Genomic DNA, 18,741 nt, shown 5'->3' on the forward strand with positions numbered 1-18,741 from the left:
CATTACCACATGAAAGAGTTGATGCCAAAACATTGAATGTATTCAAGAGGCGGCTGGATATAGCACTTGGGGCGAATGGGACCAAAGGTTATGGGGAAGAAGCAGGATTAGGCTGTTGAGTAATGAATGGTGGAGCAGGCTCTAAGGGCCAAATGGTCTCCTCCTGCTCCTATCTTCTGTCCCGCCTCCTGTCGTTGATTGGCAGACACATGCCCCACCCCTTGCAGTTGATTGGCGGGGACTGGCCCCGCCCCTTGCAGCTGGATGGCGGACACATGGCCCGCCCCCTTGCTATTGGTTGCCAGATATCCTGAGCCCCGCCCAAAGAGTAGGCTCCGCCCTCCCCGATGATGGACAGCCGGGGCCCCGCCCCTCCCCGGAGCTGGCCCCGCCCTCCCCGATGATGGACAGCCGGTGGCCCCTCCCCCCGGAGCTGGCCCCGCCCTCCCCGATGATGGATAGCCGGTGGCCCCTCCCCCCGCCTCCGGAGCCGGCCGCTGGGTTCCGTTGGCTCGAGCGGGAGGCTGAGAGAGAGAGAGAGCGCGTGGGGCGGGTGTTCACCGAGCGACAGCAGCGTGGCCATGGCCGGGCTTCGGCCTCCTCGCGTCTCGTTGCTGGTCCTCAGCCTGTTGCTGTGGTGGCTGCTGCCGGGGAAGGTGAGTGCGGACCGGGGCTAAGGCGCCGACGGGCGGGGGAGGGAGGAAAGGCTTGTGAGGGTGACAGGCCTCGGCAGCGGCTCTGGGCCCGAGGCCCCGCTCTCTGCTGCGGTTACAGCCGGTGGAAAGCTGCCCTGTGGCGGGTGTGAGGAGCTGATCCTTCCCGCGGTGTGTTCAGCGTCTCCATCCCAGCAGCAATGGGAGATGAAGCCTCTGCTTCCATGGCACAAGATTGCAGAATGATCCGAGTGGGGGGCAATGTGAAAGGCTTTATGTCAGAACTGAGCTCTCTCTAATCCTCTTCACTCCCACACAATAAATCACACCGAGAGGCATCTTCATTTTTATTAAAACTTGGTGTGGTGTGTAGCACCATCTTCGCCTATCTCTGGTTGTCCTGAGCAGGTGGGTGGATAGTGGTTAGCACTGCTGCCTCACAGAGCCAAGGTCCCGGGTTCGATTCCCGGCTTGGGTCACTGTCTGTGTGGAGTCTGCACGTTCTCCCCGTGTCTGCGTGGGTTTTCTCCAGTGCTCTGATTTCCTCCCATGGTCCAAAGATGTGCAGTTTAGGTGGATTAGGAGCCATGTTAAATTGCCCCTTAGTGTCCCAAGATGTGTAAATTAATCGAATTAGTGGAGTAAATAACGTAGAGTTACAGAGATAGGGCTTGGGTGAGATGCTCTGTTGGAGGGTCAGTGCAGACTCAATGGGGCCAAATGGCCTCCTGCACTGGGGACTGTATGAACAACTGCAGTCTTTATGTTGCTGGTTCACTGACAGGTCTGGAATTCCAGATGGTGACCCAGTGACAGTGTCTAAAACGGGTTGGTGCGTGACTTGTCAGGGGAACCTGGAGATGATGGTGCTCCCAAAACATTATTGCTCTTGTTCTTGATGGTAGCAGTTAGAGGGGAGTGAAGTGAGGGAAATGCTGTTGAAGTAAACTTGCTGAGTTTTTGTGGATCTTGTAGATCATATATGTACATTATGCAGGCACAGCGCTGGGCGTAACTGTTGTGTGCTGTTGAAACTCAGCTGCAGATGCTATAACCATCTCTCCATTTGTACTCGTGAAGGCATTCAGTTAGGCCAGAGTCAACTTGCTTATGACTTAATGCACAAGTCTTGTGTTGCAATCTATTCCCATGCATTGAACCATTCTCACCGAAAACAGTGATAGGGATATTCTGATCGAGTTTAAGTTTGTTTATTTCTTAGTGTCACAAGTAGGCTTACATTAACACTGCAATGAATTAACTATGAAAATCCCCTAGTCGCCACACTCTGGCTACACTGAGGGAGAATTTAGCATGGTCAATGCACCTAACCAGCACGTCTTTCGGACTGTGGGAGGAAACTGGAGCACCTGGAGGAAACCCACTCAGACACTGGGAGAATGTGCACACTCTGCACAGACAGTGATCCATGTCGAGAATTGAACCGGGGTTCCTGGTGCTGTGAGGCAGCAGTGCTAACCACTGTGCCACCCCTCGGACAGAGGTGGAAAAATGAACTGTCCAGCAAACCTCAGCATAAAAACTGACCTTCAGGAGAGAAAGTAGAAAGCAAAGAAAGTTGGCAGAAAGCAGAGGAAATAATTTTGAAGAGCAATTTATGGTTTGTTTCTTCAAGCTAATGTACATAATGTTCTGTGGGCGTTCGTTACATTGCATTCTTACAGGGTGAGAAGGCAGACAGGTATGCATCTCTAAGAACATAACATAAGAAAACGAAACAGGAGTAAACAATTTGGCTCCTCAAGTTTGCTCTGCCAGTCAATAAGATCATGGCTGATTTGATTGTGGCATAACTCCAGTTTCCTGCCTGCCCCCCTTTTGATTTGATTTGATATGGTATTGTCACATGTATTGGGATACAGTGAAAGGTATTGTCACATGTATTGGGATACAGTGAAAGGTATTGTCACATGTATTGGGATACAGTGAAAAGTATTGTTTCTTGCGAGCTATACAGACAAAACATACCATTCATAGAGCATATAGGGGAGAAGGAAAGGATGGGGTGCAGAATAGTGTTACAGTCATAACTAGGGTGTAGAGAAAGATCAACTTAATATAAGGTAGGTCCATTCAAAAGTCTATTGGCAGCAGGGAAGAAACTGTTTTCCTGTTGGCTGGTACGTGATCGCAGATTTTTGTATCTTTTTCCTGATGGAAAAAGGTGGAAGCTGTCTACCTTACAGATGTAACATCTGTCTAACTCAATCTTGACCGTATTCATTGCCCCAGCCTCACGTATCTCTGGATGAGAGTTCCAAATATTAAAGATCCTCTGAGAGAAGACAATTCTTTTCATCTTGTTCTTAAATGGGAGTCCCCTTATTTTGAAATTCCACCCTCTAATTCTAGATTTCACCCCACAAGGGGAAGCATGCTCTCAGCATCTCACCCTGTCAAACCCACTGAGAATGTTGTATATTTCAATAAGATCACACCTCGTTCTTGTAAACTCCAAATAGTATAGGCTGAACCTTTTCTTATGAGATCCCCCTGCATCCCAGGATTCGATTTGCGAGCCTTCTCTGAACTGCCTCCAGTGCAAGCATATCCCTCCTTAAACAAAGAGACCAAAACTATGCTGTGGTCTAGGTGTGGCCTCACCGATGCCCGATAGAATTGTAGCAAGAATTCCCTACTTTATAATCCACCATTGCATCAAAGACCAATGTTCCATTTACCTTCCTAATTACTTGTTGTACCAGTCTGCTCACTTTTTGTGGTCATGTACAAGGACACCCAAGTCCCTCTATTTAAATAATATTCTGCTCGAGTGCTCTGAAGTTTTAACTGGTTGTCAGGAGAATGGTCTTTGGTAACCAGCTCCTAATTTTTCTTCCTCACTGGAAGTGCTTTTCTGCTTTGTCCCACCTTCTAAATGCATAACCACAAACTCAGCACTTGCGTCGGTTGGAATGAGGGTTAGAACTGATGTCCTTGCATCCGTATCGCAGCTCATTGAAGTGCTAGTGACCTGCATTTCTAGACACTTGTGGAGCCATTTTTGCTTAATTTTTAATTTGTTCATTGTGCTGTCCTGTATCAGGGTCCATCAACTAGAAATTGGAAACGGGAAGAATCTCTACTACACTATTATTCCTTGATGTGGTTTTGAAGTGTTCGGTTCTGGTTAAGAAGTGGTTGTAATTCTTTGTACTGAGGGTCCCCTACTAAGGCTGTTCTTTGTCATATTTTAGTATTATGCCTCAATTACTGCAAATGAGCTAAATACCTTCAATAAGTTTTTAAATTAAAACTCTTTGAAGACTCTGACAGAAACTGCCTTTCCCTTCAACTTGGTTCCTAATGCCGGACTTACACAGCAATGTAATGAGCTGTCAAAACTGATCAAAAATGCGGTTACAGAAATAAAACTCATCTGTTGACAGTAATTGCATCTGATTTATACTTCAAAGAAAGCCTCTGGTACCACTTATTGGGCACACTGAGTACTGCTGGAGACAGAAATGGAACATAGTACACTACTTACATGAAAGTGATAAAATTGATGTCAGGGAAACAGATACCTGACCACGCATGACATTCCCCAGTTTTGAGCACTTGCCATTTCCCATTGTATAGAATTCCTGAACCAAACATAACAGCCTAATACAAGACCTTGGCCCAAGCATAGTGTTCCCTCAATTAGGTTATTTTGTTGTGCTTAGTAAAATTAATCCATTGCCAACCACCTGCAAAATATCTAATTGTTCTTATTAAGTGCTTGGTGTAAAGGTGACATTTTTCAGCAAATTTGGACGTGTGTATCAGGATTGAGGTTTGTGCACACTTGTGAAGCAGATTGTAAAGTGTAGTGTTTACACAGGCAAGGTTTCCAGGAAAGGTGTGGGTGTATTGCATTCCCAACAAAACTGCCACATATGTCTTGGGATTAATCTGTGTATGTTTTTTTGAGTGATTTCTCCCTCCTTTTGGTTTCCCTAAGCTATGCACCCTTTGGGTGGCACGGTAGCACAGTGGTTAGCACTGCTGCTTCACAGCTCCAGGGTCCTGGGTTCGATTCCCGGCTGGGGTCACTGTCTGTGTGGAGTTTGCACATTCTCCTCGTGTCTGCGTGGGTTTCCTCCGGGTGCTCCGGTTTCCTCCCACAGTCCAAAGATGTGCGGGTTAGGTTGATTGGCCAGGTTAAAAATTGCCCCTTAGAGTCCTGAGATGCGTAGGTTAGCGGGATTAGCGGGTAAATATGTGGGGGTAGGGCCTGGGTGGGATTGTGGTCAGTGCAGACTCGATGGGCCGAATGGCCTCCTTCTGCACTGTAGGGTTTCTATGATTCCCTCCATCTAATATTCTGTCAGTGTTGCTCTTAAAATTGCCTGGTAGTGACTATGCTGCTTAATTTCCTGTGCCTTTGAGGAGCGAGCTGGCACTCTTTCCCTGAAGACTCTGAGTTGAGATTGGGGACCAGTTTATTGTGGGATCAAACCTTCACCTTGCCGCTTGGTTAAAGCAGCATGAAGGTTTCAGTGTGCCACTCATGCTGTCTAACCCATTTTCCATTGCTTGTATTATTTTGCTACTGTGCACTTGCGAAAGCAGTACATTGTAGCACAGCAGGCACTTTCACACAGTCAGCACAAGGCCATACGTATCTTTTTTTCCTTGAGTGACCTGTACTTGTGAACCCAGACACAACTTTTTCTACAATTCCCCACCCCGTTTCCTGATGTTTGTATAAAGATTGTATTGTATTACCAGTCTGTCCTTGGAAACCTTATCAAACTGGTATGAAAGCAAAATACTGCAGATATTGTAAATTTAAAGTAAAAACAGAAAATGCTGTAAATACCCAATGGTTTTGACAACATCTGTGGGGTGGGAAACAAAATTAACATTTCAGGTCAATGGCCTATTGTCTGAACATTCATTGTATGACTTGAAGCAATATAGAACAAAAAGGAAATTACAGCACAGGAACAGGCCCTTCAGCCCTCCAAGCCTGCACCGACCATGCTGCCCAACTGAACTAAAACCCCCTACCCATCCCAGGACCCATATCCCTCTATTCCCATTCTATTCATGTATTTGTCAAGACAGCTGTCAGAGACCTACAGGACATTACAATTAAGTGTGATCTTGTGCTCAGTTTGAACACTTGCTGTGTTTTTAAAACTTGTCTTTCAGATGCTGTGGGATGTTGAAACTAGTTGTACAAACCATCCTAAATGACGCAACTAATTCTTGCAGATCACAAGAGTAATCTGTGTAGCTCATTACCACACATGGTAACGCATCCATTCTGTTAATCTGTCCTTTTAATGCAGTCCTGCTTACTGTGGTTCCTTTGTTAAAATTGCCCAAAGTCACGCATAGATTGCCTTCTACTGTTATTACAAAAAAATGTAATTGGGGTTAATTTGGAAAAGGACTGAGAAAATGACTTAATTATTAGGTTTTCAGAACTAATGCTAAACCTTTGTGACAAGGAAATTGTATTTATTTTTCTATTTTGCCTTATTACATATCTCAAAAATGCCTTAGGCACATATTAGAAATAGATTACTGATGTTCTCATTGGCATTTGAATGAATGTAGATTGTTGGCCATGACATCTGAAGAGCTCTTTGATTAGTGCCGTGGGATCTTTACATTCCTCCAGAGACAGCCTGTTGGGGTCTCATTTGAGTAACTGAATTGTAGCAGTTCAACAAGATTGTAGAAAATTGTCAGCCTTTGCTGTTCTGTAATACATGGAATGGTAGTGAGCCTGTATTAAAATGATTTGAAATAATCTCTAATGTTATGGTTTGTATGTGAATGGGTTAAGCATTTATCCTCTTTCACAGCTCAAAGTGGTGCAGGTGGCCTTTAAATTAGGAGCTGGCAGCTCATTTCTAGCTGTTTCATTCTGGTTTTGGATCACTGTCAATAGTGGTATGTTGCAGGTGCTAGCAGTATGATCAGATGTTTCGCTTGCACAAATGAATTGTGTATTTTAATGTCTCCTCATACCATCGAACAAACCATTGAAAGGTTTATTTTGCTGAGTGCCATGCACTGTACATTTTTAGTGCAGAATCTAGATGGCATAGTTCAGTTATTGATATGTTTTTGTTTATTGCTTTTTACCTCCTTCCTGGGAATTGAGCAGCAGCAGCCAGGAATTAGATCAGACAGGTGGATGAAGGAAAAGGTGTTGAAGGGATCTTGCAGCAGGATGAATAATGCGATCAGCCATGGCTCAGCTGGTAGCACTCTGAATCAAAAGGTTGTGGGTTCAAGCCCCACTCAAGAGACTTGACCATAAAATCTAGGCTAATACACCAGTGCTGTACTGAGGCAGTGCTACATTAATGGAGGTGCCATCTTTCAGATCAAATGTTAAATTGAGGCCCCATCTTCTCTGGTGGATGCAAGAATCCCCAAAGTGCACTTATGAAGAAGTGTTGGGGAGTGCACCCTGCTGCCCTGGCCAATATTTTCTTACATTATCCTATCTTGATAGGCATATGAACAAATGGGGCATAGAGGGATATTCGCGGTTGGTCTAGATAGGACAACATGATTGGCGCAGGCCTGGAGGGCCAAGAGGCCTGTTCCTCTGCTGTACTGTTCTTCTTGTTTCTTTGTATTATGACAGTGATTCTATTTCAAAAAGTAGTTCATTCGATGTAATTGAAAGAGCTCTTCTAATAACGGGCAAATTCTAAAAAGCATTGCAGGACAGAATTACACGTTCTTTTGATCAGAAGCTATTTATCATGTGAGAAAAGGAATTTTTAAAAAACTTTTCTTTTGTGATCCTTCTCCATTTGCGATAAAGAAATGGGTGGGCAACTTGCATTCAGGCTTCTGCCAATAGCAGCCTGTCTGCTGCTCCCGAGTGTGCCCGAGCTAAATGGGGTGAGTTGTGCCTTTTCTCCTCTTGCCTCCCCAGAGGACTGCAATTGGGAATTTGCAGCATAAAGATTGTAGTCACAAGCAAATTTATCTCTGCTGTTTTTGCAAGCATGCTGTGAGCACATTAGCTGCTGCTTTTGCCTGTGTAACAGCAATGTTTGCACTTCAGAAGTGCAGTACTTAATTGGCTGTGAAGTGTTTTGGGACTTCCAGAGGATCTGAAAGGTTCCATAAAATTCCAAGTTATAGTTTTTCACTGCTATATATCAGACGTTCAACACATTGTCACACTTTGTTTCTTGCATTTAGTATTTTTCATGACTGGACTATTTGTCACTTAGTCCAAAAGGTCCAGTATAATAACATACTGTCTAGTCATAAAATAGGATGGAATGGGGAAAATTGCATTGAAATTTCGTAGCGAACATTTAATTAAAAGTGGTACTTTATTACTTAAATCTCAAAAAAAAGATTGGATGAATGCCCTGAACTTGGTCTTCAATTACATGTCTTAATTACGAAACAGGCTAAACTGCATCATTATTCCAGCTCTTTTGTGAGATTATCTACAGGCTATTGTATAAAGTTGCTGTGTTTGTCCCACCTACGTTGAATTTGGAATAGTTGTTGATCTGCGACTGAAGTTTAGAAAATGGATCTGTTCCCGTTTGAGTTGAGGTAAAATTAAAATCTGCATTATGGAGCACTTTTCAAAATCTTAGGACATCTCAAAGTGCTTTACAGCCAGTGAAGTACGTTTTCGCAGACAAGCAAGATATTGTAGATGCTGGAAATCTGGAATAAAAATCCCAGAAAATGCTGGAAATACTCGGCAAGTACTGTAAATATTACTCTCTGTTATATTGTAGGTGTGAGGGACTAAGATGTCACACCTTATTTCTCTAATATTTATATATATGCTCATTGCTATTTCTAAACTTTTAAAACTGAACAAAGACCTTTGTTGAACCAATGTCTGTCGCTGAACCCTGAACAAAAGAAGCTACCTGGCTGCTTTTAGAAAACGGGCACCTCGTTATCTCTGAGGAGGCACTAACAGCCACCTGAGGACTGCACGGCTCAACTTCAAAGAGAGCATTTATTAATCCAGGCTGGCCAATAGGAGATGGATTGTCTGCTGAGACAAAGACTGCACAAGCTTCCTTTCAATTTCTAATTGCTGAGACATTTAACAGTCTGTGGAAACCAGACGATCGATGCATATCCTTTGTCAACGATGGTAGAAATGTGAGAATTATGTGACATGGGACTCTGGCTTGTGGAACTGCATAGCTCAGTCTATTGTTTCCCATCTAGGTAGCTGCCTCACAGAAAGTGTGGAGCTTGCACATTCTCCCCGTGTCTGCATGGGTTTCCTCTGGGTGCTCCGATTTCCTTCCACAATCCAAAAATGTGCTGGTTAGGTGCAGTGGCCATGCTAAATTCTCCTTCAGTGTACCCGAACAGGCACCAGAGTGTGGTGACTAGTGTTTTTTTGCAGTAACTTCATTGCAGTGTTAAGCCTACTCGTGACACTAATAAATAAACTTAAACTTAAAAAGAAGATATGGTGCTTTGCCCAGGTGAAAAACTTGCCCACATTTACTCTGCTTCTGCAGGAAATTCTGTACCATCATCTACAAGATTGATTCATCTCTGTATGCCTATCTCATTGTGTGAAGTTAACACCACTGGAAAAGTGAATTATCCAGCATCAGTTTTCAACCCACTTTGATTCTGGACTCTGGAACCCATGTGAATCAATATTTATTTTCTCCATGGTCTCTATACTGTAAAACCTTCTTTTCTCTATCCCTCTCTTTACTGTCTGAGTGTGGAGGCAATATTTGTTCCTCCTTTCATGTTTTGAACAAATTAATTAACCCTTGATTTGGCTGTGGGGTTATTAATAGAAAACTGTGTAAATATATCACGGGTTATAAAGACGGAAACAAATCAAAGCACCTTTATGTTGATAGATGGAAAGTGGGGGGCAAAATTAATGCAATTTAAATTAATCCTCCCTCCTGTCTGTAACATAGGAAATGCAGCTGCTAGTTTGTTCATTGCAAGGTCAAAGGATTAACTCCTGAATTGAACAAAACTAGCAGTCTGTTCAAACATGGAGAACCTGACCTAAAAGATTGGTGACATTATATATGGAAACCAAGTCAAGGCAGGTAAATATTTGTAAAGGTTGTCTGATGAAGGTGAATTTTATTTTGCTTCTACTGCAGTTTGTGTGGTACATTTCACTTTGAAATCTCTCATTTGTTTTACAAGGAGAGGGAAGGTGAGTTTGGACTACAAAAATGTTGTTTGAGAATAATCAGATGGGGGTTAGTCCTGATGAGGTCAAAGAGGAAGTCTTTGAAGGTTATGAAGAGTTTGGGCAGGGAATTCCAGAGGTCTGAGCAGTAATGTTTGAAAAGTGTGCCACTGGCATTGAAGCAGGGAAAAGGAAGAGACACCCAGTAGAACGGGCCTGGAAAGGAAGGTAGTGTGCACTTTGGACAATACTGTGGAAAATATATAAAGTGAAAATTCAGGAAGCAATAAATATTAAAACAACTTGTTTAGCCTTCATCCCAGGTGTTTTATGGCACACTGGGACCCCAAGTATGGTGCGCAAATTAACCTCTGACGTTGTCATTTGAGGTTGCTATTGCTTCATCTCCCACTTCCTGTATAGGTTCATAGTATCTTCTGGAGTCATGGGAGTTGGAAACCCCTCATTAATGAAACAAGTGTACATGTCCTATAAACCATCAATTGTTGTCATGTTTCTGTGCTTATAAAGCAAATTCAATACAAGTTAATATTCTATGCTGCTCCTTTGCAGCTAATGTTAGGAAAATGCAGAATATCCTTAAGCTTATGCAACAGGAACAATAGTTTGAATTTTATGGGACCTGCGGGACTATGATTGGGGGGAGCTCAAAAATCAAGAGGGGGAGCCAGAGTGCAGTGCCCATCCCCTTGCTACTGCTATGGCATTTAGCCAGTCATGGGGAAGATAGAGGATGGCCAATTGGCATCTTCTAACTGCAACTGACATTGCATGGGGTTACCTGGTGAACCCAGGTGGCTTCCCTGTGGGCTTGGGTGGTGGGGGTGGGCCACTAATCAGGCACTCTGGCCAACGGAAGGGGCCCTCCCCAGTGGGAGTGGTTACCCCTGCAGTCTTCATCAGTCATCTTCGGCCTTCCCCGATAACCTCTTGCTCCTCTTACCCTACCCTTGCTGCGTTACTTGGCCCGGTGCAGTTACAGTAGTAACCACCTGTGTGTGCCCTGAGGGCAATTCTTTAGCTCTAAGATGTGAATAAAATCAGGCTTGGTTCCCCTCAAGCAGCTGAGATGGGGTTGCCTCCGACTTCATGGCCTCAAAATTCAGCCCAATGTGTGCCATTTGAAATATGACAGGTTCATCAAGTGCTGAAAGATTTAAATATTTCAGTCTCGCAAAAGAGCTAAAAATACAAGAACAAATGTATTAATGGATCTTTCACATCCTTCATAGTCTTGTTTATTTTTCTACTTCGGTTGCAGTTTAATAGATCCTCTAGATGTTTATAATTAAGTGCTGGCTGCTCTGTTGTAGTGTTGAAGTGGTAGCCATTTTGATGAATCGGATGAAATCCAGAAGTTAACTTGCTGTCTTTAGTCACTTCTTTCCCACCTTTTTGACCATGTATTAGTGTGTATGCTAACATCTTGTATAACTCAATAATGGGCTGTAGGAAATGTAAGGGAGGAGTGTAGATGAATGTACAGTTTTTACCTGTAAAGCATTTTGCCTTTCAAATGATTTAGCTAGTTTGCAAAATATCATATTGAGGAATTGAGGAAACAACCTTAGCCACTGCTGTACAGAGATACAATGCATCAATTGATCCACATGCCATTCCAACTAAGATGAACATTTCTTTTTTAAGAACAAGTGCAATTAGACATTTGGAGCTGTCAGTGTTCTGTCTGTTATCCTATTTATTCCCAATAATTTTCAAGTAATACAGAGTAAACTTCAAGGGTAAAGTAAGCATTTGCTGATTATTCTGAGCATAGACCGAAACTAAAGCATGACTGTAGCAGAAATCGATGTTCAGATATTTGCATTTTACTGATGTGCGTCTGTTAGGTAAGATGTTAAATGGAAGTCCTGCTCTGCTTGTTCAGATCAGCGTATATAATCACATGTACTTTTTCAAAGACTAGGTATTAAACCAATTTTGGCCAACATTTATCCCTTAACAACCATAACTGAAACAATTGACAAGCAATTGCTCTATGTGGTTCCTTGTTTTATGCATGTAGGCTGCCAAATTTGCCTGTAAAATGGTTAGTATTTTTGTAGGCAAATTTTTGAGCTGGCTAGGAAATTGAGTGGCTCGAGATAGATTAGTGATAATGGGCATGTTAAACACTTCTCACTAGCAAAGGGTGGCCGAAATTTGAAAATCTCTTTACAATTTGATGCTAACTCAATTGCTAAATTTTAAATTTGAGAGTGAGATTTATCCTCACCAAAGGTATTAGGGACATGTAGCAAAGGCAGTAGATACATGGAGTTATGTCACATGTTGGCCAAGATCTTATTGCAGCTATATAAAACCTTGGTTAGGCCACTTTTGGAGTATTGCGTGCAGTTCTGGTCACCACACTACCAGAAGGATGTTGAAGCTTTGGAGAGAGTGCAAAGAAGGTTGACCAGGATGTTGCCTGGTCTCGAGGGTGTTGGCTATGAGGAGAGGTTGAATAAACTAGGATTGTTTTCACTGGAAAGACAGAGGCTGAGGGCAGACCTGATAGAGGTTTACAAAATTATGAGAGGCATAGAGAGGGTGGATAGTCAGAGGCTTTTTCCCAGGGTGGAAGTGTCAATTACAAGGGGGCACAGGTTCAAGGTGAGAGGGGGAAAGTTTAAGGGAGATGTGCGGGGGAAGTTTTTCAGAGTGGTGGGTGCCTGGAACGCGCTGCCAGAGGGGCTGGTGGAAGCAGGCACATTAGCAACATTTAAGAAGCATCTGGATGGGTTCATGAATAGGGAGTGAATAGAGGGACTGAGTAAGGGCAGAAGGTTTGTTTTTTAGTTTAGTTAGGGCATCATGATCGGCACAGGCTTGGAGGGCCGAAGGGCCTGTTCCTGTGCTGTACTTTTCTTTGTTCGTTGAGTGGAACAGACTTAAGGGGCTACAAGGCCTACTCCAGTCCTCGTGTCTGATTTTCTCAACAGAAAGTAATTGATTGCTTGTGATGTACTTTGGGATATCCTGAGAATGTGAAAGATGCAGTATCTCTAGTTTTTATTTTCAAATGAAGACATTATTTGGATTGCCTTGTTTCACCTGGCTTCTAGCTGCATCGAAAGGTAAGAAAAACATTGGTTAAAGGAACCTGCCAGTGCTGGCTGGTGTGGAGACAGCATTACTTATGTTTCACCTGAGAAATATTACTGACACAATCTTGAGTTTGGAACAAATGGTCTAATGTGGCTTTTATGTTAGATATTTGCAACTGGCCCTTTTCTTGATGTTATCTTTCATCTTGTGTTTTTCTCCTTGAAAGCAAGTGACTTGGACAAAAATAGTGTATATTCTACAACCCAGATTAGAAAGCTGGCACTGATTTACAAAGGTGTGATTCAGCTGAACTTTCCTTAATGCTGTGAAAAGGCAGTGCAGAGCTGTAGCAGGTTCTCTAAATGAAACACAGACCTATCTTTTTAGTAAATGAGGCTTAAATACATTTTGCCATTTGAAGTGATTCCAGCTGAAGGTCCAGTAGCTATATTCAAATACTGTAGCTAGACTGTGATAATTGAAACCGCATAGAAGAAACACTAATTGACTGGGGAGCTAGTAAAAAGCATTGTATGACTAACACTCTGATTTTTTTCCCTTAATCTAATAGCAAATTGAATATATAAATGAGTTATATACTGTTAGGGATCAGAATAGAAATTCCCACGGTATATTACAAAGTTAGACTGGACCCCAACTATTTTTGATTTTGGCATTAGTGTGAGCAGAAGGTGTTCTGCTCCAGGTGGGATTTTATTGACCCACTCGGAAGCTTTTATCAAAACAAACTTTATTTAACAATACAGTCTAACTATAGCAAAATAACTACAGCAGTCACGGGCATTCAGCCTTGGAACTTCAGGTAAGCGTTCTCCAAGGCGGCCTTCACGACACATGACAGCGCAGAGTCGCTGAGCAGAAACTGATAGCCAAGTTCCGCACACATGAGGACGGCCTAAACCGGGATGTTGGATTTATGTCACATTATCAGTAGCCCCCACAGCTTGCTTCCTGGGCTTGCAGAATCTCACTAGCTGTTCTGTCTGGAGACAATACACATCTCTTTAACCTGTGTTTAATGTTCCCTCCACCCACATTGTCTGTATCTTTAAGACCTGGCTGGCTTTAGGGATTCGCATTCTAATCAGTATTCTGTAATTTGATGTTGTGTCGCTGTGCACTGTTTGAGAGCACATTTCCACTCCATCTGACAAAGGAGCAGCGTTCCGAAAGCTTATGGTATTTGCTACCAAATAAACCTGTTGGACTTTAACCTGGTGTTGTGAGACTTCTTACTGTGTTCACCCCAGTCCAACGCCGGCATCTCCACATCACAGCAGAGCTCCAGAGAGAGAGGGAGAAAACACCGTTGCGCTTTGCAGACCTCTGGAACAAGGTACCTATTTTCTAGCAGGTCCCACACTTCAATTTCCAAAGAAAAGGAGAAAGAAAGAGCTGCTATTCCTTTCAAATTTAAACAGCAACTGCCTGCTTGTTCTCTCTCTATGCCTAGGTCTGCCCATTCACATGACACTCTTGTCAATCAATCCTAATCTAAAACCCCAGGGCAAACTCTAAAAAACACAACTGCATTAACTCAGATTAAAACAAACACCCAATAACTAGGAGCAGTTATTCTTCTACATGCTCAGCATGTGGGCTGCCAGTTGTAGACAAATCAACACTGTTTAAACGGAGTTGGATCTTAACATCTCGTTCACGAGAAACTTGACACAGATACACTTCTTAAAGGCACAGTTTTGTCACAATACTTAGTCAACATGGATAAAGATGGATAGAATGGAGCTGCTTTGTTTATGTGGTTGTTACATTAGAAGATATAGAATCCTTCAAAATTTTAGTAAAATGTGAATGAAATAGGCTTTCTGCATGGATATGGGAGGCCTACGTTTGACATTGTAGTAGTTTGGGTTGTGAAAAATTAGCTTCCGACCTGTTTGTCTGATTTATGTTGGTAAGTCATCTGATTTGGAGTTTGTTCTTAAAAAAAAATAACGAGGAGCAGTAGTAGGCCATTTGGCCCTTTGAGACTGCTCTACTAGTTAATAAAATCATGGCTGATCTGATAGCAACCTCAAATCTGCATTCCGTCCACCTCTCGTAACCTGTCACCCACTTGCTTAACAAGAATCTATCTATCTAATAGGCCTTAAAAATAATCAAAGATTCTGCTTTTGCAACTTTTTCAGGAAGAGTGTTCCGTAAACACTCAATCCTCTGAGAGAAAAAAAAGCCTCATCTGGTGAGGAACAGTGGTTTGATTCCGGCCTTGGGTGACTGTCTGGGTGGAGTTTGCATGTTCTCCCCATGTCTGCGTGAGTTTCTTCTGGTTGCTCTGGTTGCCAAAATGTGCAGGTTAGGTGGATTAGCCATGGTAAATGCACGGGGTTATGGGGAGAGGGTGGAGTGGAGGGCCTGGTTGGGATGTTCTTTCGGAGGGTCGATTCAGACTCGATGGCCTGGCTGCCCTATTTTTGCACTGTAAGGTTTCTATGGTTCTATCTCCATTTTAAAAGGCTGACTTTATTTTTAAACAGTAACCCCAATTCTAGATTTTCCAACAAGAAAAAACATCCTCTCCACATCCACCCTGTTAGACCCCTCATGATCTTAAAGGTTTAAATCAGGTCACCTTTCACTCTTCTAAACTCCAGTGGATACAAGCCTAGCCTGTCAGCCTGCCCTCATAAGACAACCCAGCCACTCCAGGTATTGGTCGGTAAACCTTGATTCCAATGCATTTGCACCATTCCTTAAATAAGGCGACCAATACTGTACACACTACCCCACGTGGTCTCATTAGTGCTCTGCATCACTGAAGCATAACCTCCTACTTTTGTATTCAATTACTCTTTCAATAAATGATTCTATTAGTTTTCCTAGTTACTTGCTGTACCTACATACTAGCCTTTTGCAATTCATGCACTAAGACACCCAGATCCATGTGAACCTCAGAGCTCTGCAATCTTTTACTATTTAGATAATATGAACTCTTCATTCATCATATAGGACCGACACATTTCTATTTATGTCACTATTATTTTATGCCCTTTTGTGGAACTACTTTAATACACAACATTTGAATCGTCCGCTTGTGGCGGTTGCATTATTGATTAGTATTTGCATAAATTGAGTTTCTATCTAAAAACCCACTGTTTGGAAGTAGCTACAGGGTCTAATTAGTGTAAGACAAAATTATTACAGTGTCCCTTTTACTATAGTAGTTATTGTAAAGTCCTAGTGTTCTGCAGTGGGGCTAATTACTGTGTTATGCAGATAACTATTTCTCATTGCTCACCCTTTAAATAAAGTTAAGAAAAACATTTAATGACCACTGTTTGTCAAAGTTAGTGGCATGTTGTGCTACCAATACTATAGATGGGGTGATGCATGATGAAGGATTCTTTTGCAGAAGTAACTATGCTGTACCATGGTATTCTACATATGTCTTTGTGCATGGCCTTGTATTACAATTCTTGTCACACATATACATATTGACACGACTGTTCTCTACTTTCACATAACCTGTAAATTATGTTAATAAAAAAATGCCCTTCATTTTATTCACATGAGTTGAAAAGAACAACAACAAGTGCTGTTCAGGAAGATTGGATGAGATCCTTCATTGAAGCTCTCAGATAGCGACTGGTCTGTATATCTACAATTCTTGTATAATAATTTGCTAAAGTATTGGACTTGATTTATTATTGTCACATGTATTAGTATACTGTGAAAACTATTGTTTCTTGCGCACGATACAGACAAAGCATACCATACATAGAGAAGGAAAGGAGAGAGTGGAGAATGTAGTGTTACAGTCATAGCTGGAGAAAGATCAGCTTAGTATAAGGTAGGTCCATTCAAAAGTCTGATGGCAGCAGGGAAGAAGCTGTTTGATAAGGTTCACCATGGTAGGCTTCTGCAGAAAATGCAGATGTATGGGATTGGGGGTGATCTAGGAAATTGGATCAGGAATTGGCTAGCGGATAGGAAACAGAGGGTGGTGGTTGATAGTAAATATTCATCATGGAATGCGGTTACAAGTGGTGTACCTCAGGGATCTGTTTTGGGGCCACTGCTGTTTGTAATATTTATTAATGATCTGGATGAGGGTATAGTTGGGTGGATTAGCAAATTTGCTGATGACACCAAAGTCGGTGGTGTGGTAGACAGTGAGGAAGGGTGTCGTAGTTTGCAGGAAGACTTAGACAGGTTGCAAAGTTGGGCCGAGAGGTGGCGGATGGAGTTTAATGCGGAGAAGTGTGAGGTAATTCACTTTGGTAGGAATAACAGATGTGTTGAGTATAGGGCTAACGGGAGGACTTTGAATAGTGTGGAGGAGCAGAGGGATCTAGGTGTATGTGTGCATAGATCCCTGAAAGTTGGGAATCAAGTAGATAAGGTTGTTAAGAAGGCATATGGTGTCTTGGCGTTTATTGGTAGGGGGATTGAATTTAGGAGTCGTAGCGTTATGTTGCAACTGTACACAACTCTGGTGCGGCCGCACTTGGAGTACTGTGTGCAGTTCTGGTCCCCACATTACAGGAAGGATGTGGAGGCTTTGGAGAGGGTGCAGAGGAGGTTTACCAGGATGTTGCCTGGTATGGAGGGGAGATCCTATGAGGAGAGGCTGAGGGATTTGGGATTGTTTTCGCTGGAAAGGCGGCGGCTAAGAGGGGATCTTATTGAAACATATAAGATGATTAGAGGTTTAGATAGGGTGGATAGTGATAGCCTTTTTCCTCTGATGGAGAAATCCAGCACGAGGGGGCATGGCTTTAAATTGAGGGGGGGTAGTTATAGAACCGATGTCAGGGGTAGGTTCTTTACCCAGAGGGTGGTGAGGGATTGGAATGCCCTGCCAGCATCAGTTGTAAATGCGCCTAGTTTGGGGGCGTTTAAGAGATCCGTAGATAGGTTCATGGACGAAAAGAAATTGGTTTAGGTTGGAGGGTCACAGTTTTTTTTTTTATAACTGGTCGGTGCAACATCGTGGGCCGAAGGGCCTGTTCTGCGCTGTAATGTTCTATGTTCTATGTTCTATGTTCTATGTTTTGAGTTGGTTGATACGTGATCCCAGAATTTTGTATTTTTTTCCCGATGGAAGAAGGTGGAAGAGAGCATGTCCAGGGTGTGTGGGGTCCTTGATTATGCTGGCTGCTTTTTCTAGACAGTGGGAAGTATAGACAGCGTCATCAATGGATGGGAGGCTAGTTTGAGTGATGGACTGGACTTCATTCATGACCCTTTGTAGTTTCTTGCGGTCTTGGGCAGAGTAGGAGCCATACCAAGCTGTGATACAACCAGAAAGAATGCTTTCTATGGTGCATCTGTACACAAGTGACAACAAAAAAGAACAGACAAATGTGATAGAATAGAAAGTTTCCACATTGAATCAACAATAGTACAGGTCAACAAAGATTCAATATGTCATGGCACAGCTTCCGTGTGGAACTAACACTGGCATATGGATAGCTTGAATATGTAATTACTATTGTAAAAGGGACATTGTAACATGCAGTTAGTGCTGGAAGAGCATTATGCCACCAAATTTCCTCCTCCTGTACTGATATTCTTATATTGCTTTGAAAAGGCTACTAATGTCAGATAAATATCTGGGAATTGGGGAAAGCGCTCTACTGTTTGGAGCCATACTTGGCATGAACTATGATAATGTTGTTAGAGGGAGATTATCAGGACCCAACCATCTTCATCTTCAATTACTGTCCCTCCATGATAAGGTCAAAAGTGGGAATGTTTGGAGGTGATTGTAGTCTTAAGTTCCATTTACGACACTTCATAAAAGAACAGTCTGTTCATGCATGCAGCGAGAACTGGGCAACATTCAGGTTTGGGCTGATAAGTGGTTAGTAATATTCACTCCTT

The 18,741-nt window shown here is 42.7% G+C and overlaps 1 protein-coding gene across 2 annotated transcripts in view; it reads left to right on the forward strand.

The window, feature by feature from the left end:
* Positions 1 to 489: 489 nt before the first annotated feature.
* ern1 (endoplasmic reticulum to nucleus signaling 1) overlaps positions 490 to 18,741 on the forward strand; it is an 87,918-nt gene continuing 69,666 nt past the window's right edge. Inside the window, exon 1 of one of the 2 annotated variants that reach the window (XM_078225811.1) lies at positions 490 to 656. In XM_078225811.1, coding sequence (XP_078081937.1) covers positions 582 to 656 — 75 coding nt within the window. In that variant the 5' untranslated portion in view covers positions 490 to 581. The remainder of the gene's footprint in view (positions 657 to 18,741) is intronic. The other variant, XM_078225810.1, reaches the window with a different exon arrangement.

The sequence above is a fragment of the Mustelus asterias genome, chromosome 12 (assembly GCF_964213995.1).
Source record: "Mustelus asterias chromosome 12, sMusAst1.hap1.1, whole genome shotgun sequence".
Taxonomy (NCBI): Eukaryota; Metazoa; Chordata; class Chondrichthyes; order Carcharhiniformes; family Triakidae; genus Mustelus; species Mustelus asterias.